The sequence below is a fragment of the Nerophis lumbriciformis genome, linkage group LG06 (assembly GCF_033978685.3).
Source record: "Nerophis lumbriciformis linkage group LG06, RoL_Nlum_v2.1, whole genome shotgun sequence".
Classification (NCBI taxonomy): domain Eukaryota; kingdom Metazoa; phylum Chordata; class Actinopteri; order Syngnathiformes; family Syngnathidae; genus Nerophis; species Nerophis lumbriciformis.
In genome coordinates, this window is record NC_084553.2 from 4,873,383 (window position 1) to 4,890,950 (window position 17,568).

At 38.7% G+C, this 17,568-nt stretch overlaps 1 protein-coding gene across 3 annotated transcripts in view; it reads left to right on the forward strand.

The window, feature by feature from the left end:
* The first annotated feature begins 103 nt into the window (after positions 1-103).
* The window catches only part of phkb (phosphorylase kinase, beta), a 223,302-nt gene continuing 205,837 nt past the window's right edge, over positions 104-17,568 (forward strand). For 2 of the 3 annotated variants that reach the window (XM_061963662.1, XM_061963660.1), the window contains exons 1-2: positions 104-175; positions 17,058-17,144. In XM_061963662.1, the coding sequence (XP_061819646.1) occupies positions 112-175; positions 17,058-17,144 (151 nt within the window). In that variant the 5' untranslated portion in view covers positions 104-111. Of the gene's footprint in view, positions 176-8,280; positions 8,382-17,057; positions 17,145-17,568 lie in introns of all 3 variants that reach the window. The other variant, XM_061963661.1, reaches the window with a different exon arrangement.

A 17,568-nucleotide genomic window follows, 5' to 3' on the forward strand; every position in this document is an offset into this window, starting at 1 on the left:
AGCTGACTTTAAATGACAGATTTGTATTAAGTATCGCTACCTGGTTTTTATTTTGAAAGTCCACATTTGACGTGTGGTTTAAACGTGTGTGCAACTTGACAGCTTGCAAACATGGCGAGCTTGGCGGATGTCAGTTGGAAACTGCTGGAATTCAAAGCCCGATCTAAGAGATCAGGTCAGACTTAACTTCACTTTTCAGGTCTTTTTTTTCCTAGTCTTAACCACATCTGTCCGCCATTGACATGTTTAAAACGGTGCTCGACACGCAGTCATGCGCCTGCCTGCATGCAATAGACGGTCCAAGCATGAAAGGTCAGAGGTTAAATGTGCAGCATGTGAGGACTATTTTAAGATCTTAATCACCTCTTTTGACATTGAGAAGAATGAGCATTGCTTCAAATGTGTGCATAAAGCATATGGCATGTATTGGGAAATCATGTCAGGTGCTTGAGGAACAGGAATATTTTGCAATACAACTTGAGAAAGCTTTAACAAATACTGGCTTGACATACTACTTTTATGCAAACAAATCATTCAACATGTTAATTCTCATGTCAGCATTTGTGGGTCAAATGTTTCTGTTTGTTTTTTTATGAGAACATGTTGGGACATTCCACTGAATCTGTGCCATTTGCTTGTTGTCATTAGACTAACTACTCATTTCTCTCTTTTTTCAACTCTAAAACTGATAATAAACACATTGGACTGCTCAAAAAAAAATATTGTTCAGCTTTATTTCAATTCTGTTACTTCAAGTCGGTGACTTATTTGAGTAAAACACGGGACTGAAAATACCATCATGATGCATTATTGTGTCAAAAAATATGTGCAAAAAAATTGCTGTTTATAAAAATTCAGTGTAAAAACAATGCAGTGTTAAAAAACAAAAAACACTTCAGTGTATACAATTTCATTGTAAAAATATTCAGTGTAAAAAAAGTTTGTGTATGAAAAAATTCAGTGGAAAAAAATTAAGTGCAAACAAATTCAGTGTATAAAAATTCAGTGTAAAAACAGTTTGTGTATGAAAAAATTCAGTGGAAAAATATTTTGTGCAAACAAATTCAGTGTATAAAAATTCAGTGTAAAAACAGCTCAGTGGAAAAAACAAGTGAGTGTATAAAAATGTATTGTAAAACAAATTCAGTGGAAAAAAATTGTGCGTAAAAAAAATGTATGTAAAAAAATTAAGTGGGGGAAAAAAAGAAAATTCTGTGTAGTGTAAAAAAAAATTCAGTATAAAAAAATTCTGTGTAAAAACAACTCAGTGGAAAAAACAAGTGACTGTATAAAAATTTATTGTAAAAAAAATTCAGTGGAAAAAAATTGTGCGTAAAAAAATGTATGTAAAAAAATTAAGTGGGGAAAAAAAGAAAATTCTGTGTAGTGTAAAAAAAATTCAGTATAAAAAAATTCAGTGTAAAAACAACTCAGTGGAAAAAACAAGTGAGTGTATAAAAATTTATTGTAAAAAAAATTCAGTGGAAAAAAATTGTGCGTAAAAAAATGTATGTAAAAAAAATTAAGTGGGAAAAAAAGAAAATTACGTGTAGTGCAAAAAAAAATTCAGTATAAAAAAATTCAGTGTAAAAAAAACAAAAAAACTTCAGTGTATAAAATTTAATTGTAAAAAAAATTCAGTGTTAAAACAGTTTGTGTATTTAAAAATTATGTGGAAAAAATTTTGTGCAAACAAATTCAGTGTATAAAAATGCAATTTAAAAACAATTCAGTGGAAAAAAACAAGTGAGTGTATACAAATTTTTTGTAAAAAAATTCAATGGAAAAAAAATTTGCGTTAAAAAAAAAATAAGTGGAAAAAAAGAAAATTCAGAGTAGTGTAAAAAAATTCAGTATAAAAAGACAAGTGAGTGTATAAGATGTATTGTAAAAAAATCGAGTGGAAAAAAAATTTGTGTAAAAAAAAAGTATGTTAAAAAAATTGAGTGGGAAAAAATATAATTCAGAGTAGTGTAAAGAAAAATCTGTATAAAAAAATTCAGTGTAAAAAAATCAGTGTAAAAAAAATAAAATGCAAAATAAATGCTGTTTATAAAAATTAATTGTAAAAAAAATTCAGTGTAAAAAAAAATTGTGTATGGAAAAATTCAGTGTATAAAAATTCTACTGCCGCTGACGAGACGCGGGGCCGCCATCTTGGAGTGGTGATCCGCACCACTCAGTGCAATTCATTTGGCAGGAGCAATGAACTGTCAGCGCATTTAATTCATCTTACCTCACTGAATACCACTGATTTTCACACACATTTTTTGTCATACGTGTAGCTATGATAAAGGACACGTGTTTTATTATTCATTTCACTGTTGGACTCTAGAAAGAGGTTCTGCAGCCTCCGAAGCAGAACCTCCAGGTTCTGTAACAGCTTCTTCACTCAGGCCGTAAGACTCTTGAACGCATCATAAATCAGGAATATTTTGCAATGCAACTTGAGAAAGCCTCAACAAATACTGGCTTGACATACTACTTTTATGCAAACAAATCATTCAACATGTTTATTCTCATGTCAGCATTTGTGGGTCAAATGTTTCTGTTTGTTTTTTTATGACAACATGTTGGGACATTCCACTGAATCTGTGCCATTTGCTTGTTGTCATTAGACTAACTACTCATTTCTCTCTTTTTTCAACTCTAAAACTGATAATAAACACATTGGACTGCTCAAAAAAAAATGTTCAGCTTTATTTCAATTCTGTTACTTCAAGTTGATGACTTATTTGAGTAAAACACGGGACTGAAAATACCATCATGATGCATTATTGTGTCAAAAAATATGTGCAAGAAAAATTGCTGTTTATAAAAATTCAGTGTAAAAACAATTCAGTGTTAAAAAACAAAAAAAAGTTCAGTGTATAAAATTTCATTGTAAAAATATTCAGTGTAAAAACAGTTTGTGTATGAAAAAATTCAGTGGAAAAAAATTAAGTGCAAACAAATTAAGTGTATAAAAATTCAGTGTAAAAACAACTCAGTGGAAAAGACAAGTGAGTGTATAAAAATGTATTGTAAAAAAATTAAGTGCAAACAAATTCAGTGTTTAAAAATTCAGTGTAAAAACAGTTTGTGTATGAAAAAATTCAGTGGAAAAATATTTTGTGCAAACAAATTCAGTGTATAAAAATTCAGTGTAAAAACAACTCAGTGGAAAAAAACAAGTGAGTGTATAAAAATGTATTGTAAAAAAAATTCAGTGGAAAAAAATTGTGCGTAAAAAAAATGTATGTAAAAAAAATTAAGTGGGAAAAAAGAAAAATCCGTGTAGTGTAAAAAAAAATCAGTGTAAAAAAAACAAAAAAATGTCAGTGTATAAAATTTCATTGTAAAAAAATTCAGTGTTAAAACAGTTTGTGTATGAAAAAATTCTGTGGAAAACATTTTTGTGCAAACAAATTCAGTGTATACAAATTAAATTTCAAAACAATTCAGTGGAAAAAAACAAGTGAGTGTATACAAATTTTTTGTAAAAAAATTCAATGGAAAAAAATAAGTGGGAAAAAAAGAAAATTCAGAGTAGTGTAAAAAAATTCAGTATAAAAAAAAACAAGTGAGTGTATAAAATGTATTGTAAAAACATTGAGTGGAAAAACAATTTGTGTAGAAAAAAAAAATGTATGTTAAAAAAATTGAGTGGAAAAAAATAAAATTCAGAGTAGTGTAAAAAAAAATCTGTATAAAAAAATTCAGTGTAAAAAAATCAGTGTAAAAAAAATCAAATGCAAAATAAATGCTGTTTATAAAAATTAATTGTAAAAAAAATTCAGTGTAAAAACAATTCAGTGTTAAAAAACAAAAAAACAAAAAAACTTCAGTGTATAAAATTTCATTGTAAAAAAATTCAGTGTAACAACAGTTTGTGTATGAAAAAATTCAGTGGAAAAAAATTAAGTGCAAACAAATTAAGTGTATAAAAATTCAGTGTAAAAACAACTCAGTGGAAAAGACAAGTGATTGTATACAAATTTATTGTAAAAAAAATTCAGTGGAAAAAAATTGTGCGTAAAAAAAATTAAGTGGGAAAAAAAGAAAATTCCGTGTAGTGTAAAAAAAAATTCAGTATAAAAAAATTCAGTGGAAAAAAATTAAGTGCAAACAAATTCAGTGTATAAAAATTCAGTGTAAAAACAGTTTGTGTATGAAAAAATTCAGTGGAAAAATATTTTGTGCAAACAAATTCAGTGTATAAAAATTCAGTGGAAAAACAACTCAGTGGAAAAAACAAGTGAGTGTATAAAAATTTATTGTAAAACAAATTCAGTGGAAAAAAATTGTGCGTAAAAAAATGTATGTAAAAAAAAAATTAAGTGGGGAAAAAAAGAAAATTCCGTGTAGTGTAAAAAAAAATTCAGTATAAAAAAATTCAGTGTAAAAAAAACAAAAAAACTTCAGTGCATAAAATGTCATTGTAAAAAAATTCAGTGTAAAAACAGTTTGTGTATGAAAAAATTATGTGGGAAAACATTTTTGTGCAAACAAATTCAGTGTATAAAAATTCAATTTAAAAACAATTCAGTGGAAAAAACAAGTGAGTGTATACAATTTTTTTGTAAAAAAAATTCAATGGAAAAAAATTTTGCGTAAAAAAAAATAAGTGGAAAAAAAGAAAATTCAGAGTAGTGTAAAACAATTCAGTATAAAAAAACAAGTGAGTGTATAAAAATGTATTGTAAAAAAATTGAGTGGAAAAAAATTGTGTGTAGAAAAAAAAATTGAGTGGAAAAAAATAAAATTCAGAGTAGTGTAAAAAAAAATATGTATAAAAAAATTCAGTGTAAAAAAATCAGTGTAAAAAATCAAATGCAAAGTAAATGCTGTTTATAAAAATTAATTGTAAAACAAATTCAGTGTAAAAAAAAAATTGTGTATGGAAAAATTCAGTGTATAAAAATTCTACTGCCTACTGCCGCTGACGAGACGCGGGGCCGCCATCTTGGAGTGGTGATCCGCACCACTCAGTGCGATTCATTTGGCAGGAGCAATGAACTGTCAGCACATTTAATTCATCTTACCTCACTGAATACCACTGATTTTCACACACATTTTTTGTCATACGTGTAGCTATGATAAAGGACACGTGTTTTATTATTCATTTCACTGTTGGACTCTAGAAAGAGGTTCTGCAGCTTCCGAAGCAGAACCTCCATGTTCTGTAACAGCTTCTTCACTCAGGCCGTAAGACTCTTGAACGCATCATAAATCAACTGTCAGTTTAGCATCTTTGTTTTCTACCTGTCGACTGTCAGTTTAGCATCTTTGTTTTCTACCTGTCGACTGTCAGTTTAGCATCTTTGTTTTCTACCTGTCAACTGTCAGTTTAGCATCTTTGTTTTCTACCTGTCAACTGTCAGTTTAGCATCTTTGTTTTCTACCTGTCAACTGTCAGTTTAGCATCTTTGTTTTCTACCTGTCAACTCTCAGTTTAGCATCTTTGTTTTCTACCTGTCAACTGTCAGTTTAGCATCTTTGTTTTCTACCTGTCAACTGTCAGTTTAGCATCTTTGTTTTCTACCTGTCAACTGTCAGTTTAGCATCTTTGTTTTCTACCTGTCAACTATCAGTTTAGCATCTTTGTTTTCTACCTGTCAACTGTTAGTTTAGCATCTTTGTTTTCTACCTGTCAACTGTCAGTTTAGCATCTTTGTTTTCTACCTGTCAACTGTCAGTTTAGCGTCTTTGTTTTCTACCTGTCAACTGTCAGTTTAGCGTCTTTGTTTTCTACCTGTCAACTGTCAGTTTAGCGTCTTTGTTTTCTACCTGTCAACTGTCAGTTTAGCGTCTTTGTTTTCTACCTGTCAACTGTCAGTTTAGCATCTTTGTTTTCTACCTGTCAACTGTCAGTTTAGCATCCTTGTTTTCTACCTGTCAACTGTCAGTTTAGGCTGCTCGTCGGCTCCTCATCACCACTTCAAGATGGCGGCCCAATTTCTCGCGTCACAGCAGTCAAGGGGTTAATCTCGACAACTCCAGTTAGACACAATATATGATTATACAAAAAATGCAAATGTGTTGACGCTAGTGCTATCGCCTCGTCTCTGCTTTGTCTGCGTCCCGGTACCCGATGTTCGGCTTTGGCAGTCAGCAGGCCGAGTCTGGACACAACACTGATAGAGACGGCTTGCAATCTTTTGGACAGACAAAGAAAAATACCACTTCAGCACAATTGACAATAATTACTGCAACGGCCCTTAAGCATAAAAGTTGTGTGATAATATATACATAATTATTCTAACACCTACTCAGTGGCCTGTCTGCCCTGAGATCGGTAGGTCGTGAGTTGGAATTGGGGGTTAAATCACCAAAAATGATACCCGGGCACGGCCACCACTGCTGCTCACTGCTCCCCTCACCTCCCAGGGGGTGAACAAGGGGATGGGTCAAATGCAGAGGACAAATTTCACCACACCTAGTGTGTGTGACAAACAGTGATTCTCAAACTGTGGCTCCATCCAGTGGTACGCCACTGAATGAAATATTCATACACAGTGTCACTGTTCAAAAATGTGTGTATTGTGGCCAAAAACATGAAATATATGTTAGAATAATTATGTATACGTTGTCACACAACTCTTATGCTTAAAGGCAGTTGCTGTAGGGAGGAAACGTAACTGAGTGCGCAGCCCCATACGTCTCTCCTCATGCGTAAAATTCAACTCTGTCTCTGCTTGATTCCTTGCTTCTCGTCTTGTGTAATACATAGTTCGGTGTTTAAACCTGACAATATACTAAAACAGGGGTCGGCAACCCGCGGCTCCGGATCTTTGATCACTCTGATGCGGCTCAGCAGCTGACTTGCTGAACCCCCCCCCAATTTTCCCGTGAGACTTCCGGATTTCAGTGCCTCTCGCAGAAAACTCCCGGGATTAATATTCACCGATTTTCACCCTTACGGCTATAATAAGGGCGAGCCATGATGGTACAACATTTGGCGCCCTCTACGATCTGTATTAACAGCGTGCCAGCCCAACACTTGTTATACAATATACATCTTCTGCTTGCACACGTACGTGACAGCAAGGCATACTTGGTCAACAGCCGCACAGGTTACACTGACGGTGGTCATATAAAACAACTTTAACACTCTTACTAATAATGCGCCACACTTTGAACCAAAACCAAACAAGAATGACAAAGAACATCTGCACCTTAACACAACATAAACACAACAGAGCAAACACCCAGAATCCCATGCAGCCCTGACTCTTCCGGGCTACATTATACACCCCTGCTACCACCAAACCCCGCCCCCACCCCATCCCTGCTCCCTCTCTGTGCGTCGGTTGAGGTGGGCGGGGTTTGGTAGCGGGGGTGTATAATGTATCCCGGAAGAGCTTGGGCTGCATGGGATTCTGGGTATTTGTCCTGTTGTGTTTATGTTGTGTTACGGTGCAGATGTTCCCCCGAAATGTGTTTGTCATTCTTGTTTGGTGTGGGTTCACAGTGTGGCGCATTATTAGTAAGAGTGTTAAAGTTTTTTTTTTATACCGCCACCGTCAGTGTGACCTGTGTGGTTGTTGACCAAGTATGCCTTGCTGTTACCTACAAAGCAAAAAAATAACTTTGTATGCAGTGTTATTTCATTTAAAATTTCAAAAAAATTTTGCGGCTCTCATTGTTTTCTATAATTTGTGAAACTGGTCAAAATGGCTCTTTGACTGGTAAAGGTTGCCGACCCCTGCACTATAAGAATATCGAGGCCTTCTTCGCTACTGCATTTTAAGGTTGGTTGTTATGGTGATACTTGGAGAGTTGTTCCAGGGGGTGATCAAGGGTGATGGGTCAAATGCAGAGAATAATTTGGCCACACCTAGTGTGTGTGTGTGTGTGTGTGACAATCATTGCTACTTTAACTTTAAACCACCTTTTTCCTCATTGAACAATGTATTTAATAGTTCATTTTACCGGGCATGTTATTGAACAAATGGCACCGATACGTTGGAATGGCTTGAATGGCCACATTTGGCCCACGCACCCAGTGCACTCCCACAGCTGCACATTTATCCCAATGAGCTCATGGAAATACACTGATAATGATAACTGAGCAAAAACTTTGACCCTGATTGTTTACCATTGTTGAAAATGACAATATTGGTGGTGATTGTACATACTTTGTCATTTGAACGCAGTGATATTTCTTGTCATTTCTTGCACGCTGCTGACTGTGATAACCATCATCATCATCATCATCAATGTGGGATGTAATTGAATGTTTTAATTGGTGCATGTGTGGAAATCCTAACGTGTGCTACTAACTACCTCCTGCTGTAGATTTGTGATTTAGCCGAGCGAGAGAGAGAGAGCGTGGCCTTAATTGCACCTTTTGAGAATGGCTGCCATAAACCGGTCTCCTCCCAAAGTTCAAAGACTGGGTAAGTAACAGCGGGAAATCCTGCAGGTGGCGGGACGGCCATGATTTAATCTCCAAACATGACAAAAGCATGGACAGGAAGTGACACTTAAAGACACGAATACTTTGACACAATCGAGCCTTTTGCACCAACAGTTCAGGAAGGTTTGGTTCCTGGAACTAAAGGTTCCTGTAGAAGTGTGTGGTTTGTGTTTCCACCGCATTCCACAGTGCAGGTAGTTTATACAAATCGGGGTAGTGATGGTTTTGTATATTATTGCTTTGTATTTAATTTATTTACTATTTAGTCTAATAAACACACTGCAGGACTGCTTTTATCGCACATGATGGATATCACACATTTAAACACATTGCAGGACTGTTTGTATCGCACATGATATCACACACAAGTGAACACACTGCAAGATTGTTGTTATCGCATATGATATCACACACTTAAACACATTGCAGGACTGTTTGTATCGCACATGATATCACACACAAGTGAACACTTTGCAGGATTGTTTTCATCGCATATGATATCACACACTTAAACACATTGCAGGACTGCTTATATCACACATATTATCACACACAAGCAAACACCCTGCAGGACCGCTTATATCGCACTTGATATCACACACGAGTAAACACTCTGCATGACCGCTTGTATCGCACATGATATCACGCACAAGTAAACACACTACAGGTCTGCTTGTATCGCACATGATATCACACACAAGTAAACACGATGCAGGATTGCGTGGATCACACATGATAATATTTCGCACAAGTAAACAAACTGCAGGACTGCTTGTATCGCACATAATATCACACACAAGTAAACACGCTGCAGGACTGCTTGTATCGCACATAATATCACACACAAGTAAACACGCTGCAGGACTGCTTGTATCGCACATGATATCACACACAAGTAAACACGATGCAGGACTGCTTGTATCGCACATGATATCACACACAAGTAAACACGCTGCAGGACTGATTGTATCATACATGATATCAGACACAAGTAAACACGCTGCAGGACTGCTTGTATTGCACATGATATCACACACAAGTAAACACGCTGCAGGACTGCTTGTATTGCACATGATATCACACACATGTAAACACTCTGCAGGACTGCTTGTATCGCACATAATATCACACACAAGTAAACACGCTGCAGGACTGCTTGTATCGCACATAATATCACACACAAGTAAATACGCTGCAGGACTGCTTGTATTGCACATGATATCACACACAAGTAAACACGCTGCAGGACTGCTTGTATCGCACATAATATCACACACATGTAAACACGCTGCAGGACTGCTTGTATCGCACCTAATATCACACACAAGTAAACACGCTGCAGGACTGCTTGTATTGCACATGATATCACACACATGTAAACACTCTGCAGGACTGCTTGTATCGCACCTGATATCACACACAAGTAAACATGCTGCATGACTGCTTGTATCACACATAATATCACACACAAGTAAACACGCTGCAGGACTGCTTGTATCACACATAATATCACACACAAGTAAACACTCTGCAGGACTGCTTGTATTGCACATGATATCACACACAAGTAAACATGCTGCATGACTGCTTGTATCACACATAATATCACACACAAGTAAACACTCTGCAGGACTGCTTGTATCGCACATGATATCACACACAAGTAAACACGCTGCAGGACTGCTTGTATCGCACATAATATCACACACAAGTAAACACGCTGCAGGACTGCTTGTATCGCACCTGATATCACACACAAGTAAACACTCTGCAGGACTGCTTGTATCACACATGATATCAGACACTAAGTAAACACGCTGCAGGACTGCTTGTATCGCACCTGATATCACACACATGTAAACACGCTGCAGGACTGCTTGTATCGCACATGATATCACACACATGTAAACACTCTGCAGGACTGCTTGTATTGCACCTGATATCACACACAAGTAAACATGCTGCATGACTGCTTGTATCGCACATGATATCACACACAAGTAAACACGATGCAGGACTGCTTGTATCGCACATGATATCACACACAAGTAAACAAACTGCAGGACTGCTTTTATTGCACATAATACCACACACATGTAAACACGCTGCAGGACTGCTTGTATCGCACAGGATATCACACACAAGTAAACATGATGCAGGACTGCTTGTATCGCACATAATATCACACACATGTAAACACTCTGCAGGACTGCTTGTATCGCACCTGATATCACACACAAGTAAACACGATGCAGGATTGCGTGTATCACACATGATAATATGTCACACAAGTAAACAAACTGCAGGACTGCTTGTATTGCACATGATATCACACACATGTAAACACTCTGCAGGACTGCTTGTATCGCACCTGATATCACACACAAGTAAACACGCTGCAGGACTGCTTGTATCGCACATGGTATCACACACAAGTAAACACTCTGCAGGACTGCTTGTATCGTACCTGATATCACACACAAGTAAACACGCTGCAGGACTGCTTGTATTGCACATGATATCACACACATGTAAACACTCTGCAGGACTGCTTGTATCGCACCTGATATCACACACGAGTAAACACTCTGCATGAACGCTTGTATCGCACATGATATCACGCACAAGTAAACACACTGCAGGTCTGCTTGTATCGCACATGATATCACACACAAGTGAGCAGTCATTGGCATGGGATGATGTCACCATCCTAAGTGACACTCCCATCTCCATTGTGTGAAAGTGTCTCCCACAAGAGGCAGAGAGCTTTTGTCCCCTCTGGAACGTTTAACAGCGTGTGGAATTATGCTAATGAGTGAACGTTCACTACCGCTGTTATTGACCCGGGGTCGGGGCCATTAAAATGCAAATCTGGGAGCGAGCGAGGCGAGTTGGAAGATGGAGGAAGTCAAAAAGACCAGGGATCTCCTCAAAGTCCTCCCAGGCTCAGAGGGTGATATCACATTAGCAGCTCGGTGGAGGACTCGGCTCTCCAAGGCTTTTGGAGGCAAACCACAACTTATTTTGGGGCGTATCTGCAAAATTACCATTTTCTCATGTGTTTTCTATCCAGGTCAAACCCGGAACACAGAGTTGGTGTCAAATACTTGACGGACAGCAAGAACTGCTTCCAACACGTTTTAGCTACTTCTAAATCACTAATCCTCGCCTCCACGGCGACAAATATAGTTTCTGATAAGTATTATTATCACTGCAGGACGAGGAATAGCTAAACATGCTTCACTACACACTACTCACCGGTGTCACAATATAAACAAACGCCCTTGGTGGATCCACACCTAACATCCACTGTAATGATACCAACCACAGTCGATAATACTATGTTTACATTGATATTTTTTGGCGTCAAAACATCTTTCGTTTAAAAAAATAAATAATTTGTCGGTCAATGTATCGTCAAAGAAAGGCCAAACTCTTTGTAGGGCGCAACATAGTACAGTACAGTCGGAAGTGTAACCGCATGGCAAATTACACTCAAAGGTAATAACATTTATCATAATCAGCTCATTTAAGATGTTACGTACATATTTTTTCATTTTTTTGTCATCAAACAAATAACATTTGTTAAGGATAGGCTCGAATAGACTTGTATTTTTTTATTCATTCCACAATGGGGACATTTACGATGTAGCAGTGTAGGTTGTTACACACAGTATAAGGTAGTGAAAGGTTGTTACGTAGAGTATAAGGTAGTGAAAGGTTGTTACGTAGAGTATAAGGTAGTGAAAGGTTGTTACGTAGAGTATAAGGTAGTGAAATGTTGTTACGTAGAGTATAAGGTAGTGAAAGGTTGTTACACACAGTATAAGGTAGTGAAAGGTTGTTACACACAGTATAAGGTAGTGAAAGGTTGTTACACACAGTATAAGGTAGTGAAAGGTTGTTGCACAAAGTATAAGGTAGTGAAAGGTTGTTACACACAGTATAAGGTAGTGAAAGGTTGTTACGTAGAGTATAAGGTAGTGAAAGGTTGTTGCACACAGTATAAGGTAGTGAAAGGTTGTTACACACAGTATAAGGTAGTGAAAGGTTGTTACACACAGTATAAGGTAGTGAAAGGTTGTTACGTAGAGTATAAGGTAGTGAAAGGTTGTTACACACAGTATAAGGTAGTGAAAGGTTGTTACGTAGAGTATAATGTAGTGAAAGGTTGTTACACACAGTATAAGGTAGTGAAAGGTTGTTACACACAGTATAAGGTAGTGAAAGGTTGTTACGTAGAATATAAGGTAGTGAAAGGTTGTTACACACAGTATAAGGTAGTGAAAGGTTGTTACACACAGTATAAGGTAGTGAAAGGTTGTTACGTAGAGTATAAGGTAGTGAAAGGTTGTTACACACAGTATAAGGTAGTGAAAGGTTGTTACGTAGAGTATAAGGTAGTGAAACGTTGTTACGTAGAGTATAAGGTAGTGAAAGGTTGTTACACACAGTATAAGGTAGTGAAAGGTTGTTACACACAGTATAAGGTAGTGAAAGGTTGTTACGTAGAGTATAAGGTAGTGAAAGGTTGTTACACACAGTATAAGGTAGTGAAAGGTTGTTACACACAGTATAAGGTAGTGAAAGGTTGTTACGTAGAGTATAAGGTAGTGAAAGGTTGTTACACACAGTATAAGGTAGTGAAAGGTTGTTACGTAGAGTATAAGGTAGTGAAAGGTTGTTACACACAGTATAAGGTAGTGAAAGGTTGTCACACACAGTATAAGGTAGTGAAAGGTTGTTGCACACAGTATAAGGTAGTGAAATGTTGTTACGTAGAGTATAAGGTAGTGAAAGGTTGTTACACACAGTATAAGGTAGTGGAAGGTTGTTACACACAGTATAAGGTAGTGAAAGGTTGTTACACACAGTATAAGGTAGTGAAAGGTTGTTGCACACAGTATAAGGTAGTGAAAGGTTGTTGCACACAGTATAAGGTAGTGAAAGGTTGTTACGTAGAGTATAAGGTAGTGAAAGGTTGTTACACACAGTATAAGGTAGTGAAAGGTTGTTACACACAGTATAAGGTAGTGAAAGGTTGTTGCACACAGTATAAGGTAGTGAAAGGTTGTTGCACACAGTATAAGGTAGTGAAAGGTTGTTACGTAGAGTATAAGGTAGTGAAAGGTTGTTACACACAGTATAAGGTAGTGAAAGGTTGTTACACACAGTATAAGGTAGTGAAAGGTTGTTACACACAGTATAAGGTAGTGAAAGGTTGTTACGTAGAGTATAAGGTAGTGAAAGGTTGTTACACACAGTATAAGGTAGTGAAAGGTTGTTACACACAGTATAAGGTAGTGAAAGGTTGTTACACACAGTATAAGGTAGTGAAAGGTTGTTACACACAGTATAAGGTAGTGAAAGGTTGTTACACACAGTATAAGGTAGTCAAAGACAATTAGTAGTAAATACTACATATTGTGCAGTAAGATGTCGAGATAAATAAAACAAAACAAAAAAAACTACTTACATCCGTATTGCATAACACGAAAAAAAAACATCACTGTAATCACATAAGTGCGTTTAACTTAACACGTACAAAAGTACCAAAATTGGTCCCGTTGAGTACTGGTATCGATTCCCAGGTACCGTATCGGTTCAAATGTGTATGGTACCCATCCCTATGTGACGTACATCTCTTGAAACCGTACGTCCTTTGGGAAAAATGGATTCAGAATCCGACCAATAGGGTGGCCGTAACCCACCCATTGACAGACCACCTGAAAAAACGGAATGGAATTTTACAGTTTTTTTTACTGAACGGGACACCCAAAATGTACATGAAAATAAGGAAAGTGGGATTTACAATATTAACTATGAACAATAAAAGACTGAATATTAACAACATATGAACATCTTTTACTTCTCAGACCAGCTCCTACATAGTTGTGTATCTTTTACCATCGAGCAAAACACAACAAAAATGTAACAAACAGCAAAATATGAATGCAAAGGGTAATAAACACCTTCAATATGTTATATTATCTCTTTTATGCAGAAATATAAAAAAAAAATCTGATTCCGCATCTGTTTCCGACACACACGTTTTGGGCTGGCTGCTCTGGAAACAAGCCCCGCCCACTCTGCTTTGTTCCTGGTCTGAGCTGCTGTGGCTGTTAGGATAGAGTTCAAGGGTGGACCCCGGGATGTAGAGAATGGAGGCAAGGTACACGATAACAAATAAAAAATATTTAATAAGTCCAAAAATGGTAACTAAGGGTGATGGGGCAAAAGTGCACACCATGGGAAATCTAACAAAAGTAGTCCCTTTCAGAGGTTGGCGGAGCAAAGGTCAGGACGCACACAGCGTGGCAAAAACTAGTCCTCTCAAAACAAGGTGGCTAGGAAAACAAAAACACAACGAGGTCAATATTACAGAAATATGCGAAGGCAACATACCAGGGAAGCTGAATCAAGGTAGCGGAGTTCAGGAACAATAACCGGCAGGGACCAGCTGGCGGAGACGCGCTTAAATGCTACCAGGAAGTGATTAGCAGCAGGTGTGCCTCGTTGGGGACAAAAGACTGAGGAAGAAACTGAAAAAACCAATAGAGAAGGCAGGGAGAAGACAACAAACATAACAGTGGCGTAGATTACCGTAATAACTCTTATTAACACTCAAAAGTGCAGATTTCAAGCATTGAAACACTTTCCATAGTTCAAGACTTACGGCCATTTAAAAACAACACTGCACATCATGACGGCAAATACACTTTTGAATCAGAATCAGAATAGTTTTCATTGCCATTGTTTGAGAATAACGAGTCGAACCTCGGATTCAGGAGGAACAGTGTGGTTTTCGTCCTGGTCGTGGAACTGTGGACCAGCTCTATACTCTCGGCAGGGTCCTTGAGGGTGCATGGGAGTTTGCCCAACCAGTCTACATGTGTTTTGTGGACTTGGAGAAGGCATTCGACCGTGTCCCTCGGGAAGTCCTGTGGGGAGTGCTCAGAGAGTATGGGGTTTCGGACTGTCTGATTGTGGCGGTCCGCTCCCTGTATGATCAGTGTCAGAGCTTGGTCCGCATTGCCGGTAGTAAGTCGGACACGTTTCCAGTGAGGGTTGGACTCCGCCAAGGCTGCCCTTTGTCACCCATTCTGTTCTGAACTTTTATGGACAGAATTTCTAGGCGCAGTCAAGGCGTTGAGGGGATCTGGTTTGGTGGCTGCAGGATTAGGTCTCTGCTTTTTACAGATGATGTGGTCCTGATGGCTTCATCTGGCCAGGATCTTCAGCTCTCGCTGGATCGGTTCGCAGCCGAGTGTGAAGCGACTGGGATGGGAATCAGCACCTCCAAGTCCGAGTCCATGGTTCTCGCCCGGAAAAGGGTGGAATGCCATCTTCGGGTTGGGGAGCAGACCCTGCCCCAAGTGGAGGAGTTCAAATACCTCGGAGTCTTGTTCACGAGTGAGGGAAGAGTGGATCGTGAGATCGACAGGCGGATCGGTGCGGCGTCTTCAGTAATGCGGACGCTGTATCGATCCGTTGTGGTGAAGAAGGAGCTGAGCCGGAAGGCAAAGCTCTCAATTTACCGGTCGATCTACGTTCCCATCCTCACCTATGGTCATGAGCTTTGGGTTATGACCGAAAGGACAAGATCACGGGTACAAGCGGCCGAAATGAGTTTCCTCCGCCGGGTGGCGGGGCTCTCCCTTAGAGATAGGGTGAGAAGCTCTGTCATCCGGGAGGATCTCAAAGTAAAGCCGCTGCTCCTCCACATGGAGAGGAGCCAGATGAGGTGGTTCGGGCATCTGGTCAGGATGCCACCCGATCGCCTCCCTCGGGAGGTGTTTAAGGCACGTCCGGGAAGACCCAGGACACGCTGGGAAGACTATGTCTCCCGGCTGGCCTGGGAACGCCTCGGGATCCCCCGGGAGGAGCTGGAGGAAGTGGCTGGGGAGAGGGAAGTCTGGGCTTCCCTGCTTAGGCTGCTGCCCCCGCGACCCGACCTCGGATAAGCGGAAGAAGATGGATGGATGGATGGATGTTTGAGAATAACCTCCTCCAACCTCCGAGGACAAAGCTACGAACAATGGGAGACCGGGCTTTCTGCTCCGCCCGCTCCCAGTCTGTGGAACGCTCTCCCTGACCTCCTGAGGGCACCACAGACTGTGGATGCTTTTAAAAAAGGCTTAAAAACGCTTCTTTTTAAAAAAAAAAAATTTTTTAGATATATGCATACTAGTTTTAGCTATTTGGCTGTTCTAGTTTTTATTTGTATTATATTTTTATTTTACTTTGAGGTTGTTTACTCAATGTAAAGTGCTTTTTACAAATAAAATCTATTATTATTATTATAAATGCATTCACATACTACAAATTTTACTTGGTGCGATCGTGCACTGGTGCAATTTTAAAGGTCTAAAGAAAATGATGTAGAACGTCCGGCGGACCGGATTGAAAATCTTAATGGGCCACATGTGGCCTGCGGACTGTATATTGCCCAGGTCTGGTGTAACCGACCATGAATTGATTAACGTGGACTTAAACAAGTTGAAAAACCTATTCGGGTGTTGCGGAATATGTACTGTTCTGTGCGATCTACTCATAAAAGTTCCAATCAATCAATCAATCAAACCTAGGGTGCGCCACTGACTAGTGACAAGGTGGCGTGGTGCAGACAAGTAACGCTGGCGTCTCTCCTCCCCAGGATCCATCTATGAGCCTCTCAAGCTGTCCATTCTCCAGCGAGAGGATGAGCCCATGTGGGAGAAACTGGACCGCTACTACAATGCCGGTAAGTGCTCTTATCTGACATCGGCGCGCCGTGCGGGGATTGTGGGATATGCTGCTGATAGCTGCACAAAGCGCACAAAGCCCCCGGACTACCGACTCCTCTGATTCCATCTGACACCCAGATATTGTTGTGAGGACTGAAGGTGCAATGTTCCTGCACGACTCTTACACAAACACTTCTTCAGGATCGACCGTCAGTTCTCCACACAAAATTGTTTTGTGTGCCAGTTATGATGAGACCACATGCAGGCTTTGTCGGCAACTTACTTGAGGGAAGATGCGTCAGCCCGGGAAGTTAAACCAGTGCAGAAACAACTTGGTGTCTTACTGGTTCACTCAATGTGTATATATATACAGGTAAAAGCCAGTAAATTAGAATATTTTGAAAAACTTGATTTATTTCAGTAATTGCATTCAAAAGGTGT